This window comes from Rissa tridactyla, chromosome 2 (genome assembly GCF_028500815.1).
Source record: "Rissa tridactyla isolate bRisTri1 chromosome 2, bRisTri1.patW.cur.20221130, whole genome shotgun sequence".
NCBI classification, from domain to species: Eukaryota; Metazoa; Chordata; class Aves; order Charadriiformes; family Laridae; genus Rissa; species Rissa tridactyla.
In genome coordinates this window covers 20,960,912-20,977,586 of record NC_071467.1, presented here as the reverse complement: position 1 = coordinate 20,977,586, position 16,675 = coordinate 20,960,912, and the positions used below count along the sequence as shown (strand labels likewise).

Genomic DNA, 16,675 nt, shown 5'->3' with positions numbered 1-16,675 from the left:
CCAGTGTGTTGGTCGCTCCTGGCTTTGTGAAAGTGGCAGAGGAATGCTGCATTGGTGTCAGCAGTTCTCATGTTTACAGCTGCGTATAGCAGATAGATGTGACCAGCGGCTGAAAGGGCTGATGTGTCACCGCCTGCGTGGCAAACTGTCCTCGTGGACGCTCAAACAATTGTAACTGTTTTCATGTGTATTGTTGAAGGACAAACAAGTTCCATATTGGGAATTTTGATTTCTGTTCTGCTTGCTGTGAGTGCTGGCATCGCTTGCAAGAGTAGGTACTCTGATATGCTTTCAGAAAAACAAGGTTTAGAAACGTGAGTTTTTCCAAAAGGAGAATCCTAAACCTCTTGATTGGTTGAATCATTATTATGCAAACCCTCAATTTGAGTTAACTGCATTAAATATTAGAATTGTTCTGTGTTCTGCTGCGTGGTTAACTCAAATATATGTGGTGTGGAAAGTCAAGCTGAAAGGCATCCACACTACTAGTCATGTGACCCATCCCATGTTTTCTCGTCAATGTTGCTATTATGAATAGAGCAGGTAGTATTAGATCTCTAAGGATATATGTCATTTCAAACTTGATTAGCCCTTGAAATTGTCCTGTGGTAGACTGTTCCAAGTCCCTAAGCAGAATCATTTTTGCCCTGAAGCACACTAATCTCCTGGCTATAGACATTTTTGTAGGGCTACAAAGATGATTAGGGGACTAAAACATGTCCCTTATGAAGAAAGGCTGAGGGACTTGGGTCTCTTCAGTCTGGAAAAAAGAAGACTGAGGGGGCAGATCTTACCAACACTTAAAATACTTAAAGGGTGGGTGTCAGGAGGATGGGGCCAGGCTCTTTTCAGTGGTGCCCAGTGTCAGGACAAGAGGTAACAGGCACAAACTTGAACATGGGAAGTTCTACCTAAACATGAGGAGGAACTTCTTTACTTTGAGGGTGGCAGAGCACTGGAAGAGGCTGCCCAGAGAGGTGGTGGAGTCTCCGTCCCTGGAGTCATTCCAAACCCGCCTGGACGTGTTCCTGTGCAACCTGCTGTAGGTGACCCTGCTCTCGCAGGGGGGTTGGACTAGATGATCTCCAGAGGTCCCTTCCAACCCCTGTCATTCTGTGATTCTGTGATTATTTGTTTTGGTCTATTCCAATTAGTTCCCAGATTAACCATAAGAGGTTTGTTTAGCTATTTTTCTCTCCTCCTGCATTCTTTTCGAAGCAGAATATAACTAGAGAGAGATCAGAGGGTCCTTCAGGAACACTTCCTGATCCTCAAAAAGTAGCTTTGGGTATGAATGAAATCGGATGCTAATACAACATAGTGAAGAGAGTGCAGTAAATAAAGCACATAGCAAACTCCTATAGGTAGGCCTACACTTTAATCCTGGACAGAATACTTATATCACTGCAATTTTGGGCGATTTGGCAATTTCTGCGTAAGGACATGGACTGTGTTGGAATCTGAAAGCCTTGCCCTATAGCTTAAGGACTTACACGTAAGAACTTGTCCAGGTTGGCTCAGGACTGGGCTCAGTGGAACTTTGAAAGCCTCCAAGGATGGAGGTGCTGCAACCTCCCTGGGAAGCCTGTTCCAGTCGTTACTCATCAGTAACAGCAACCCTTTCAGCCCAGTGGTCCAGCCAGTTTTTCAGCCTTGTTCTTCACGCATTTGATACATAACTGATTTGATTGCAAGGCTACCGTAGGATAGACTCAAAAGTGGTGAAATATAGATAAATGGCATCTGCTGCTACCTGCCCAAAAAAGAAAGAGTTTTATTACATGGAAACATTCTGTACTGAAAACCAGTCCAGTATGGTGCATGCAAAACTGCATTTGTCTTTAATGAATGAAAAACCTTGCTTTCAAGGTATTTCTAATGCCATGTGAAAAACTAATTAAGTTCTGTGTTTAAGAATGAAAGTTAAAAGTAGAATAAAGTAGAAGGTAGCTCCTGGAATGATCAGGAGAACAGACAGCTGTTTGGTTTATTTAGCTTGGTGAAATAGGATAGAGCATTAATGTGACTACAAGTAAGGAAAATGAAGAAATCTTGATGGAGGAGGAAACAGCATAAGCAGACTATGAATTAAGCCACGTTATAAAACTTTCTAACTAGTGATACTACTTAACATTTCAAAACAGCCCCTCAAGCCTTGCAGGGTCAAAATTCTAGATGTTCCTCAATGAAGTTGTAGAAGGTGGTTGCCAGTAGGTTTAGACATACCTGACTCCATGATTAGATGAACTACGGAACCCTGAAGTATGTAATCTTGTCCACTGCAAAGTGAAAATAAAGCGTGTTGACCTAAACCATAAGCGTTTTATAGAAGGTCAGGAACTGCATCTGCACTGTTGAGGTATCTTAATGTACTCATTTAAAGCCTCATTCAGTGATGAGTGGATAACCTTGATACAGTTTGTCTCGTGGTTTACTCACAGAATTTAATAAGGAGTGTATACTTAAAAGAAGCACTGGGTTTGAGAGAGTAGATTCCTTGCCCTTCATTTTCCTGTGGATAGTTTGACATTCTGTGACATGCTATTTATGATGTTCGTCATTGCATACCAATGGTCTGCCACTATGCTAGCTTTTGTTCACAAAACAGGTGTAAAGATGTAATTTTATGGTGTGCAACAGGTTCAGGATGCCAAGGAGCTATTATTGTGTACATACCTGGATAAGTATTCATGATTCTGTCAGGTAAGAAATTTATCAAAATACCTTGTGCATACTGTTCTGAGGATGCAGGTACCCTCGTGGCGTATGAAAAGGGGTGTCAGATCTTATTCACTAAGCAAAAAGGTCGATGAGCAGTAGCCAGGGGCAGGATGGTAGTAGAGTATGTGTTTGACAAGTCGAAGGTGAGATGGCGTTGCCTATAAAGCTGTCTACATTCCAGTATGTGAAACAGCAACTATATAATGGTGTTGGGGATGATGAGGTTTTTTGTTGGGGTGGGTTTTTGGGGAGTTTTGGGGTTTTTGGGTGGTGGGGTTTTTTTGTTTGTTGATTCGGGGTGTTTTTTTCCCAAGAATCTCCTCAAGTAACCACACATTTATGGCCCGTTGTAAATTAACTACTGCCTGTCATGTGATGGTGGCTTAGCTTAAAGAAGCAACAAGGCTAAAGGGGTCCTCCCATGATTGCTTTTCAGGATTACATTCATAAGGTGCTGGGGTGAACAATGTAATTTGCAACAAACTACCATAGCAAATAAAAGGATAAAACTACACTATCACTTATAAGCTTGAGTGGAATACTGTTAAAGCTTTGCATATAGCTACTTGACTCTGCGAATGCACAAACCAATACAATTTACAACAATTTTCTTGATTTATTTTTTTTTTAAGAGAATAGTAGAAAATGCTGGAAATAAATTGAGTGCTAGTAATTACTGATTACTCGGTAGTAAAACTGGATGTCACAAGTATTCCTTTTTCCTTGCCTTGCAGTTGCATGGGGTAGAGTGAACCATCGCTGCTCAAGAGCCAGTCATGCATGACTGTGGGCTCTGTACTCAGGACAGTGGCGAGTATCTGGCCAAACTCCTTGTAGTAGGGGCAGGTAGATGGGGAGCTGCTGGACTTGTGGTTATCTTCCTTTGCACTGTGGTAGGCTCTAGAAGTTTTTAATACACTCTTCCTACACGAGACATCCATTTAATCTCTCCACCAGCTGTTTTAAGATGCTTTCATACAAATGATGATTTTGAGTCATTCTCAAAATCACATTATTTGCTGTAGTTACATCAAAATGACTGTTGTAGTCCTTTAGCCAGCTTGTTGCACCAGAGCAGCATGTTCTAGAGCTTTCTGACTAAAAGCTTCCTGGCTGTATGCCTCCTGCCAAAGTGGAGGTGCCATTTGGAGTGAATGTGTTGGCAGACGAGCAGCTCCTGAAGTTTTTGGGTTGAATAGAAAGTCCAGGATAAAGATATTGTGGGGTGGTATTGGGGAGTTATTAAACTTTGGTCCTGTTACCTTGTCTTTAATTGTATCTTCACTGCCTAGAAGAGTCAGAACCTCCTGAGAAGCCTGAGGTTTGCGTCTAGTCTTTATCCAGGAAAGCAAACCAGGTTCACAGGATTCATTAATCTGGGTGTAAAGAGTGCTTGAGAGGACTTTGGGCTGAAGAGTTTGGGTTTAGGCATGCAACTCAGATTGACTTCTAATATAGCATCCTGATTCTGGTAACTTTATGCACTCCTTCATCAGCTCTATATTCATCCTAGAGTAGTGAGCTGTATCTAACTGCTAGTGCCATTAGTGTTTAATTTGTAATTTTGCTGTGTCTCCTCATATGTCTGAAATCACCTACATGTACGTTGTCCTTGCAGAAACAAACATCTTCTAGCACTTCTTGTTTGTTTGTTATCATTGCACATTTTCCCTTCATTACTCTTCTCCACTTTTTTCTTTCTTACCTTTTTACTTTTCTTCAACTGTCAGTGGAATTATTGTCTTCCTGTCTCCATATTCAGGTAGTGTCAGTGGCTGAGTATCACCGCAGGATCGATGCTCTAAATAGCGAAGAACTGCGCACACTCTGCAGACGTCTCCAGGTGCCCTCTTCAGTAGTTTAAACCCCATCTCCAGATACTAAAACATCTTTCTTTGTAGTGGCTTTGATCAGGGCAAGTCCCGCATTCAGTGGGTTTGTCTTGTCTACAGCACTACAAGGATCCAGCAGAAAATTCCTTTGTTTTGGATGTATTAATTGTGAAATGCTATGATGGAATCAGTAGTTTTATGATGGAATTATTACCTCCACCTTTTTCAAACAGGAATTTTCTGTCAGAATTTGAAAATCTGTTCTCAGTACTGCTTGACGTGGAGTGATGTGTTTTAACTTCCACTTTAGACTGGTGTGTTGTGTTAGATAGAAGCTTTCCTAAAAAGAATGCAAAACAGGTGAAGAATCCAAAACCTTGTTGCATGGGAGTTTAATTTTATATGGGAATCTCTCATAAAGAATCAGTACTTGGCAAGCATGAAGCTTCACAACTTCTGTGGAATAGGTAAGTATTTTTCCCATTATACAAGCAGGTAATTGAGGCAGTTCAACACGGCAAAGGTCATACACATGGAGCTGGTAATGGAACTCCCTGTTCCGAAAACAGTACTTTGGTTTGGATTTTTGAAGGTTTACTGATAGGGATTTATAAACTGATATTTGCATTCTCTTTAGGTGTTTCTTAGTTCTTTGACAGTTATAAAATTGTTAGTTGCTGTGTACATCATACATAACTTACTGATGGAAAGCATAGCTTAGAACTCCTCAGAAGACTTTAGTATTTTGTTTTCCTCTAGTAATTGGCTGCTCAAACTGTAAAAACTTCCCGTTCTCTTTTTTTTACTTTGATCTTGGCTTTTTTCCACCTATTATCATAATACACATAAGAAAATATTTTCTTAACTCTTTTTATTTCTGATTATTTAATAATCAGTAATTAATTGCTTTAAAATGTTTTGTAAGTAGTACAGTTACATAAATCAATAATGAGCTGCACTTCTATAGGAAAATCAGAAATTTTCCAAAAAAATTTTCATTCCCACTTGAGAAAGAAACGATTCTGTTTCTGGCAAGTGGTGGTGGAAAAATCCTTGTATTAATATCCTAGAAGTGCAAGATCTCTTCCCAGATAGGGAATCCCAATCCACCTGGAATGCCCAAACTCAAGGTTTAGGCTGACTTGAAAAATCTGGATTGCCTGGAGCCTATAAACCCTCTGCTCTGAAGCCGTTTGAGAGTTTGTGGTGTAAACTGTGTGGCAGTTATTAACCTTAGAAGCCCCTGGAATCTGACTACATCTCAGTTTGCTCTCCCAAAGTTTAGCAGGAAATAAATGAGCAAGTTTGAAACTACACTGTGTTCTGTCCAACAGACACCTTTGAACGGACACGTGTCTTTATCTGCTTCTACAAAGCAGTGTTCTTCCTAGAAGACAGTTGCTTTACTGTAATAATAATTAAAAAAAGGCAAAAAAAAAAAAAATCCAACCAAAAAAATCCCAGACCAACCAAACAAAAACCCCACAATCCCCCACTTTAATCCAAATTATTCATGTTTTGCATGGTGCACTTTAATCAGAATTGAAGAATAACAAAGGGAATAAGCTTTCTGCTGTACACTTCAACAATGCTGAGCTCTTATGCAGTTGAAGCAGTAGTACATGATGGATGAAAAGCATTTAAGATGGAAAAGGTTGGACTACAAAATAACATGTTTTATAGGTAGCACTCTATAATGCCGTCTGTAGGCCATATTTTTGTACATGAAGCTGTATGGATAAACGCGCAGACTTTTTTGTTGTGATATGGGAATCAGTGCATAATTAATACTGGAAATGCTTGTTACCTTCCATTGAAAAATGGAAGGCTTGAGTTTTTTGCTTGCTCGATACTCACTTTCTTTAAGTGCATCTTTTCTTAAGAATTAATATCATAATTAAGTTATTGTATATATAATATACTTTGACTTTATCATATATATTGTATATATAATGTACTTTGACTTTATAAGCCTATTTTTAAGTAACAAACTTTGTGATAGTAACTTTTTTTTCGTAGTTCTTGAGGGATAGGGAAGGGATACCCTTTTTTTTTTTTTTTTTTTTTTTTTTTTTGCTCAGGTGGCTGTATTTGTTTGAATATTCCTGTCTGTGTTTCGGAGTTGTCTTTGATTCGGCTTTTCTTTTGTTAACTAAGAAAGTTCTTTTCACAAAAGTTTGGCAAAGTTTATCATGGTGGTATTTTGAAATACCATAGCTGTATCCTGTATGTTTAGAGTATGAGGTATATGGCAAACAGTGGTTATTAATCTGGAGTTCACAGGTGGTTTTGGCAGGCATTTTCTTGAAATCTCAGGTCTCAGGCTTTAAATGGTTTGGACCATCTGACTTTCAGTGAAACTTGGTTCAAGCTGATAAATTATTCAGGTGCACTCATGCTTGTTAAGATTTATTTTTTTTTCTTTAGCAAATCTCTCAACATTCTAATAAGTCTTGCTGCAGTGGCTTAAGTTACAAACTTTCTTCACTTTATGTTACTCCTCTGTCAGATTTCAGTATCGCACAGCAAGTTTTAAATACCCCTGTAGCAAGATTTATAGAAGGAAACCTGTTTGGGTCTCAGCTAGTCTAGTTCTCAACACGTGGCACTTGAGCTTGAAAGTGCCAGTGAATATGGACTGGAGTAAGAAACTGTTGTGAAATGTGATATCTGATGAGAAGTTTGTGGCCTTCTGCCACCTCCACTAAATGGTGATCTATAGCATCTCAGTGGGGTAGGTGTATGGGTCAGGTATTTTAAACTACGACAGGATCTTTGTGCGTAATGCATCTTTGCCAGACCTCAGAGCTCACTATGCAGCATAAGTGTTATTGCTGCTTTCCCCTCCCCACCCTCTCAATTCTTTCTTCTTTGACTCCCTTCACATCAGTACTCCAGCAGATCAGCTTATGGAGCAGCAGTATTCCTAAGGCTCCATTCAGGTGGCTTACTCAAAATACTTTATGCCAGTTTTTCCACGTGTCTAGTATGTATCTGAAAACTTTCAGAAGTACTCTGAAAGAGCATTGATTCAGAAACTACTGAGAAATATCCTTGTTGAAATTTCAATTCCTTATTTGTCTGTGTTTTTTTAGTTACATGTAATATGAATACTATGTTAGTACTAAAATGCAAGAACTTTGTAAGCTGACCTCTGAAAAGCGTTTTAAGTCCTTCAGCTGTGTATGAGGACTCTTCTTGTTTTGTTGTTTTAGCATAAAACTGTAGCTTTCTTCTGAGTAGGTGTCTGTGTAATCTATTGTTAGCATATAATTGAGTACCGGCTTGCTCTTGGAAGCAGTGGAAATCTTGGTTAGATCAAATCTCATGGATTTCTTAACTTTTGAAGGAGTTGCATAACTAAATAGGTAACTGCATGATTTTAAACCTGCAAAGATTATTTTCCCTGCTAATAGAAATGTGAATACTTATTTTCTTGTTGTTCTTTTTGTAGATAACAACAAGAGAAGATATCAATTCCAAACAGGCAACAAATATCAAAACAGACCTGGAGCCTGAAGCATTCCGGCCAAATCTTAGCGATCCCAGTGAACTACTACAGCCAGAACAAATTGAAAAGGTATTAACTTATATATGTCACTTCTTAGTATTGTACATTAATATGTGACAAATGCTATGACCATGCTGTAAAACACACCATTAGGAAGACCTTGCGTAATATTAAATAGAACACAGTAGAATCATTTAGGTTGGAAAAAGACCCTTAAGATGATGGAATCCAATGTAAACCCAACACTGGCAAGTCCACCACTAAACCAGGTCCTTAAGTGCCACATCTTTTAAATACCTCCAGGGCTGGTGACTCAGTCACTTCCCTGGGCAGCCTGTTCCAATGCTTGATAACCCTTTCGGTGAAGAAACTTTTCCTAATATCAAATCTAAACTTTCTCTGGCACAACGTGAGGCCATTTCCTCTCATACTGTCTGATCTGGGAAAAGGGACTGACACTACATGGCTACAAACCTCCTTTTGGGTAGTTGTAGAGAGCGATAAGATCTCCCCTCAGCCCCCTTTTCTCCTGGCTAAACAACCCCAGCTCCCTCAGACGTTCCTCATAAGACTCGTGCCCTAGACCCCTCATGAGCTTTGTTGCCCTTCTCTAGACTTGCTCCAGCACTTCTTTCCTGTGGTGAGGAGCCCAAAACTGAACACAGTATTTGAGGTGGGGCCTCACCAGTGCCAAGTACAGGGGGATGATCACTTCCCTAGTCCTGCTGGCCACACTATTCCTGATACAAGCCAGGATGCTTCTTGGCCACCTGGGCAAACTGCTGGCTCATGTTCAGCTGTCTGTCGATCAATACACCCAGGTCCTTTTCTGCTGGGCAGTATTCCAGCCACTGTTCCCCAAGCCTGTAGCAATGCATGTGGGGTTGTTGTGACATAAGTGCAGGACCTAGCACTTTACCTTATTACCCTCATACCATTGGCCTAAGAGCATTGTTCCAGCCTGTCCAGATCCCTCTGTAGAGCCTTCCTACCCATAAGCAGATCAACGCTCCCACACAACTTGGTGTTGTCTGCAAGCTTACTGAGGGTGCATTTGATCCCCTCATCCAGATAATTGATAAAGATATTAAACAGAACTGGCCCCAATACCAAGCCCTGAGGAGCAAGACTCATGACCGGCCGCCAACTGGATTTAACTCCATTCAGCACAACCCTTTGGGCACGGCCGGCCAGCCAGCCAGTTTTTTATTGAGAAAAGTGTATGCCCATTCAAGCCATGAGCAGCCAGTTTCTCCAGGAGAGTACTATGAGAAACTGTGCCAAAGACTTTACCAAAGTCTAGGTAGACAACATCCACAGCCTTTCCTTCATCCACTAAGCGGGTCACCTTGTCATAGAAGATGATCGGGTTAGTCAAGCAGGACCTATGCTGACTGGACCTGATCTCCTGGTTGTCCTGTACGTGCTATGTGATGGCACTCAAGATGTTTTGCTCCGTAACCTTCCCTGGCACCGAGGTCAGACTGACAGGCCTGTAGTTCCCCAGATCCTCCTTCCAGCCGTTCTCGCAGATGGACATCATGTTTTCTAACATTCAGTCAACTGGGACCTCCCCAGTATAACCAGGACTGCTGACAAATGATGGAAAATGACTTGGTGAGCACTTCCACCAGCTCCCTCAGCACCCTTGGCTGGATCCCGTCTGGCCCGTAGACTCGTGTATGTCTAAGTGCATAAGCACAATACAATTCGTAGTTAAAATGTTGCTTGCTTTCTTATTATAACTTTAAATATACCATGACAATACTAGTGTGTGTCTTTTGCCCTTATTTCATTCTTCCTTGAAAAAGTTTGGCTTTCACTGCAGTTCTTGCTGTCCTGTCCAAAGTCATCTCATTAAATGTGTATATTATAGGTTTGGATTAAAGCTGACTGCATTCAAAGGCACAGGAACAGGAGACCAGGCTTACTTTATCCTTTAGCTTGTTACCTGTTGACGTGAGTGATCCGTTTTCCCCAGTACTGAGTCTTAGTATTGTTATGCAAGAATAACTATGTGGTTTTACTGTCTTGAGATAAACCTTTTGGAGACCTTATCAAACACATGTTCTTCAGTTGGTAAACCATTCTCCTCCTGCACGTCACTGCTTTCATAACATAATATAATCTGCTTTCATTTATATGTAATAAATTCTTAAAAATAGTAAAAAATATATATTAAATAAGAGGGTTGTCATTGTCTTGTTAACAGCTCACAAAGTCTCTTCCACCACGGACCATTGGATATCCATGGACTCTTGTCTACAGTACTGCAAAGCATGGCATGAGCTTGAAGACTTTGTATCGAACTATGCTGGGATTAGACACACCTGTGCTGTTGGTTATCAAGGACAGTGATGGACAGGTAGGAAAACGTTTGTTTTGAGGTAGGGGACCCACCAAGAAAAATGTTTGAGGAGTATAAAGGAATAGCTGACACTTCAGTCCATCATGGGAGATAAAATTGTGTGCATCAAGCTGGTTTTCTCCTTGGTTGTTACGTAGAGGCTTTTAAAAGTGTGTTTCACTGTCAGGCAATCCTCTGACATACTACTTTTCTAGGAAATACTTTAATGATACAAGTTCACTGTCACAATGCATGAGTCTCATAATACCCAATTACTGAATTTATTTCTAATATCCTTTTTTTAATGCACTTAAAGCATGAGAAATATAGTCTCTAAAACTTCCTGATACCGGAAGATCGTGTTGAGTTGGAATGTCACTGCCAACTGCAGCCAGTGCTTCTTGGTACATTCTGTGGCTGCAGCCAATATCTCTCTCCCATTCAAGGACTGTGGGATCTTTACAGCATAATTAATTTTGGTTCCATGACTCTCTGTAATTGTGCTCTGTTCTCCTTTGACTGGGGTATGAATTCAATAAAGTGAATCACGTCTCACTGTCTGAAAAGCAAACATCCTCTCTTGAATATTCTAATAACAGGTGAACATTACAGGCAGCATTAGACTTTGTTTCTTCCTTTCTGAGACTTCAGTGCTCTCTCATGGAAGGAAGTTACCCATGTTATGAAGAACTGACAGAATTACTGCAAAATCTGTAGCATTTACTTCACTTATTTGTCCCACTTGAGTAACCACTGTTTTTATTTTCAGGAAGCATGGGCTTATATCACCTCATATCATTCAGGGGGGCTGAAAACTGTAAATGAAGGGTATGCTTTCTAGTTCAAGTCCCAACTTGGTTTTTTCCTTCTGTTTCCTGCCTCAGGGATCTTTTAAAAAGAAAAATCCCTTTTAAGTCTCTGCTAGTAGAGCCCTTTTTCCCCAGAAGTTCTTTAAAAGGGAACTTTTCCTTCATTTACTTTTTAATTGTGAAGATAAAAACTATTTTAATAGACTTGAGATGTCTCAACACACACATCAGCCTCTTAAGTGTACTTTGGTAACTTTCCTTCTCTGATTCCCTTATTAGCTTCTCAAGATTAATTTGTAAGTTACCTACTTCCTAGTACCTGGTTATCTGTCCCAGTAAGAAAACGTCCCTTTTCTCATAGGGCTGTCTTGCCACCAGCATGTAGTATTGTTCTGTTGTTGAAAGTATTCAGATTACCTTCCATATGTGAGTATCTCAACCTGCATGTCCAAAAAGTGTCATGGTTGCCCAATGAAAACAGGGAATTCATAGGCATGTTATCATTTTTTGTGAAACAAACCATAACAAATCACAGCTTACAGGCTTGTGTCCAGGAACGTGTGTAAAAGCGTTCATTGGACTTTTGGGATAAGTAGCCACTGAGCTTTTCTTTCACAGTGTACACCAGATCTTACCTAGGTTCCACACAAGAGTGAGCGAAAGCCATGTGTGTTCACTGAGCAACATACGCCACAGAAGGAAAGGCTCAGACAAATTTTACGTGCTCAGTCCGTCACCAGTGTAGTGAGAGTGATATTTTCAATAGTTCTGTGTCTCACGCTATTAACGAGAGACACCTTTGCGTTTGACAGCAGAAAATTAATTTTATACTACGTATCTGTTCAAAACCTATGGAAATTCAGTGTAGAGTCTTTCTCCTCTTAATGCCAAGGATCAACAGCCATGAAAAATAAGCCACTGGTAGCCTGCTATGCCCTTTGATGGTAATCAGTCAGGGTCATACATTTTTTTTAAAGAAGCTATTGATTTTTTGAAAGAGGTTAATTTAGCTTTAATGTCTTGTAGCTTCCTGGGATATAGTCCTATAAAAGTGCAGTCCGTGACAGAAAAAGAATCTGAGTACTACTTTATAGGAGAGTGTATCCAGAAATAGTTCATTAGCAGTATGCTAAGATAAATACTGTTTATGCCCTTCCAGAATGTTTTTTAGGAGAGACCAGGTGTTTTCATATTTTATGCTCCCAAGGTCACTGCCTGTTTCCTAAGCTGTCTATCGGAAGATCCAGAGCTATGGCCAGATAATTACCTGCCATTTGCTGACCATACATTCTTGGTCCTTCTAGGCATTCCTTCTTCTGCCCACTTTGTAGTTTCTATGATTGTGAAAGACACTGGTTTTATCTTATCCTCAGTTGAGGTACTTTTCCTTCAAATTGGAATTAATTTATTTCCTGGGCTACTTCCTCTGAGACTCTGTTGCGTATGTTTATGAAGACAGCCTTTATCTGATCATAGAATCATAGAATTGTTAGGGTTGGAAAGGACCTTAAAGATCATCTAGTTCCAACCCCACTGCCATGGGCAGGGACATCTCCCACTAGATCAGGTTGCTCAGAGCCCCGTCCAGCCTGGCCTTAAAAACTTCCAGGGATGGGGCTTCCACCACCTCTCTGGGCAACCTGTTCCAGTGTCTCACCACCCTCATGGTGAAGAACTTCTTCCTAATGTCCAGTATGAATCGTCCTATCACCTCTAGTTTTAATCCATTCCCTCTAGTCCTACCATTACCCAACGTCCTAGAAAGCCCCTCACCAGCTTTCTTGTAGGCCCCCTTAAGATACTGATAGGCCACTATAAGGTCTCCTCAGAGCCTTCTTTTCTCCAGACTGAACAACCCCAACTCTCTCAGTCTGTCCTCATAGGAGAGGTGCTCCATCCCTCTGATCATCCTTGTGGCCCTTCTCTGGACATGTTCCAGCATGTCCATATCTTTCTTGATGTTGACAATAAGTTGAGTAAGGAGCAAGTGTACCTTGTAATTTTTCATAATATGGCTTGTTAAGGGCTGCTAAGCCTCACTCTGTATTCTTTTTTTTTTTCTTCCAAAATCTTCATCAATCTTCATTTCCTTTTAAAATCCATTAGCAATTTCACTTAAAGGGCTGTTAAAAAAAAAAAAGCCACAACAAATACCCCAAACACTCAGCTTTCACAAACTAAAGTTTTATTTGTCTAGAAGTTGAACGTTGTCTAGTTGAAAGTTGGAACCTGAAGCCACCTAAATTGCTTATTCTAGGAGATCTTCTAATAAAGGTGTCCAACAAATCTATAGATATCTACATTACTATTGTTATGGACTTTCTGTCTATTTATCTACGGGTCTGTGCTTCTGTGAGTGAAAACACCAAGCTCTGGTGTCCACTCTGGCAGCCGTTTAGAAAGAAGTTAACATCTAAATCCTGAACGTGAGTCACTAAACAAATGGTGGTCTAGAAATGGAATTAATGCAGTTAACCACTCCAAGGACTGTTAAGTTTTATAATAAGTCATTCTTCAGATTGTATTATATACTCTCAAAAGCATGAGACTTGGAGCCTGGAACTTAGGAATTTTAAGTACCTACCCTCACAAGTAGCCACAACAGTCTGACCTCATGCAGAAACCCTATAGGCATCACTTCTGAAAGGAGTAAAGTAACTGTTGGGAAGAAAATTGCTCTTTTGCTGTAAAGCTCAATTCTTTTAATGTTGCTTATAGCAACAATGTGATCTTTCAAGACCTAGATTTGTTGATGAAAGCGTATAGAACACTTGCATAGAGAGCTTGTGGAATCCTGATTTGTGGAGGTACTCAAAACTTAATTGGATAAGACAGAGTCAACCCAATATATCTTTAGAAGTAGTCATCTTTTGAGTAGGGAACTGTGTGAGAGGCTAAGGTTCTTTATAACATAAGAAATAAAATACTCCTGTATCTGTATGTGAAGCAAGCTTTAAAGTCCCTTACGTAAAGGATGTAAGGTTTTCCATATGGTTAGGATGCACTAGCTTTGCATTTTACCGGTATACAAATAACAGCCCTGAGATGATCTGAGACAAAGACTGAAATAAGTGTTTGAAAAGTTCTTACCTGTGTAGAAGCTGAACTGAGATACTTCAGGAGTGGCACAACTCTGTATGTTCTTTTCACAGAAGGTTAATTCCTCTCAAGGAATGTCAACTGTTAATGGAATCTTGTATTTACTTATTTTTTTACTTTTATTTACTTACCAGATGTAATGTCAGCCCTGAGGGTATTGATCTGAACTGAGACGTATCATAGCTACCCGAATGTGTAGCTAGCAGGACTGCTTTTCAAAGAATAACTTGTGCTCTTATAAGAAGTTAAGATCAGAAACTCAGATAGTTTGAAGATAGTTTGATGCTACACGTAAACTAAGAAATAACTGGAGGGGTTCAGTGGCTTCCCATTGCTTAGGAGTTGCTGGAAAATATTCATGTAGTTATTTAAACATGGAGTTTTATTAATTTCAGCAGCCCGTTTTGTTCTGTTCATGAATCAAACTTTCTTTATGTGATTTCAATATGGATTTTTACCCTAAAAGATGCTCTGCTTAAGTTCAACTACCTGCATACAGTAAGCACAGTCAGAGGTTGCAAAACATGTGACAGAGAAAAGTTAACACCCAGGTTTTTGAAGCCTAACCTACTGCCCCAGATACTTGAAATCCCAAGGGAAAAATGGTCTTACCTAGTCTGCTTTTTGGCGATAACATGGGCGAAACAAAAAAAAAATAGAGTACTCTCTTCTGCGGAACTCCAGCAATAGACAGAATAGACTACAGCAATTATGTGTTCTTTCTGACTCATTCATCTTTAAATTTTAACATTAAGAGTTACAGTTAGTGGAACAGGTAGTAAAGATCAGGTAAAAATGGAATGCTGTCTTGAAATTCAAATCCTGTTGTTGCAGACAATATGAATGAAGTCAGGGTTAGAGGTAATTGGTTTTGTGATGCTGAAATAACCGAATAAAACCCTAAAAGAATGGTATGTTGCTAAGCAACTCAATTGATAGAAACTTGAGGATTAGGGTAATGAAATACCTAATATCTGTGGCTTTGGTGTTTGGTCAGTTGTCTTTGAAGGACAATGAACCAATAATTCTTAAGGTTCTGATGGAAGACCTGATTTTATAATGAATTAAGTCATTAAAGCCTTTAGCCAAAACTAAGTAAAGCATGCGTAGAATAATCCCTCTCCCAGCCTTTACTCAGACAGACTTTTCAGCAATACCCAAAGTCCCAGCTTAAAATGACTGACTACTGTCAATCTAAAATGAAGTCTCACTTAAAACATATCAACTGGTCCAAGCCTATTTCTAGAAAAAAGATTTTAGACTTGGTATTCTTTCTAACAGGGCAACTAGTCCTTCTCTTAAATGAAATGTGAAATCAAACAGCAGTTTTAACTGCCTTGTCTGTAGTGTAAGTTTTGACTTCTTCATAAATTGTGGTGGAAGAGAGGACTTGCATGTCTTTGTAACACTAGACTAAACGTTGTATGATTATATTTAAGCCAGCTGATGTTCCACAAATGTTGAATAACAGTGTTCAGATCTAATTAAATCCTAATTTAATTTTCCTGGTTTCTTCCTGTATTGTTTTTCTAATAAGCACTTCCTCATCTGTCATGCCAGAATTGAGATGGACTTCTCTGATTTTATTTTAATTTTTTTAAACTATTTTTGCTGCTGTTTGACTATATGATCAATTTAACATTCTGAGCATGATTTACTGCAAATCCTGCGTTGGATGTTATACTTGGTCAACTCTCACTTGAACTTTCCGTGGCTTTCCAAGGGCATCTAACTAGTAGTAATGGCATAAAAAAAGTATAAAAAGCCATAGGTCTTAATAACACTGGGGACTCGTTTCAAGCCTACTTGGAAAAAAAAAAAAACCACACACAGGAAAAATAAAAAGGCAAAACAAAAAAGTTTTATGGAAAGTAACAGAAAAACAATAATTTCTTCTTCTTTAAAGAATTCTTTCATTTTGGTCTGTTTTGGTCTGATTTAGTCTGATTCCCCCAGAAAGCAAAACACAAATAGTAGTTTCTTTCTCTCATAAACCTGTTCTTAACTACTTAGACTGAGATGATGGAAACGTCTTGCCAGTGTTTGATCCTATATGTTGAACTAAGTAAATCTCTGTGCAAAAAAAGGATTGGGCTAGTTCTCCCGTGAACTTGCATTAAAACAGAGGTACAGAAACTTGCGCCTCAGTTCATGGAACTTGAAGATTTTAGACTGAATTTGCTGTTTAACAGGTCTTTGAAAAGTGAGCACCTTTAGCTGACTGTATTTCATCACCTTGTCAAGTAAGTTAAAGAATTCCTCCAGAGAATCAGATTTTAGAGTATAAATACTGGTCATAGGTATGCTCAAAGGTAATTCTCTTCACTTAAGTAAATGAACAGTTTTACCCATGACT

At 39.5% G+C, this 16,675-nt stretch overlaps 1 protein-coding gene across 9 annotated transcripts in view; it reads left to right on the top strand.

The window, feature by feature from the left end:
• OXR1 (oxidation resistance 1) overlaps positions 1–16,675 on the top strand; it is a 372,567-nt gene that overhangs the window by 273,231 nt on the left and 82,661 nt on the right. For 6 of the 9 annotated variants that reach the window (XM_054193058.1, XM_054193061.1, XM_054193060.1 and 3 more), the window contains 3 exons: positions 4,484–4,564; positions 8,008–8,133; positions 10,277–10,429. In XM_054193058.1, coding sequence (XP_054049033.1) covers positions 4,484–4,564; positions 8,008–8,133; positions 10,277–10,429 — 360 coding nt within the window. The remainder of the gene's footprint in view (positions 1–4,483; positions 4,565–8,007; positions 8,134–10,276; positions 10,430–16,675) is intronic. The other 3 variants (XM_054193059.1, XM_054193066.1, XM_054193065.1) reach the window with 1 other exon arrangement.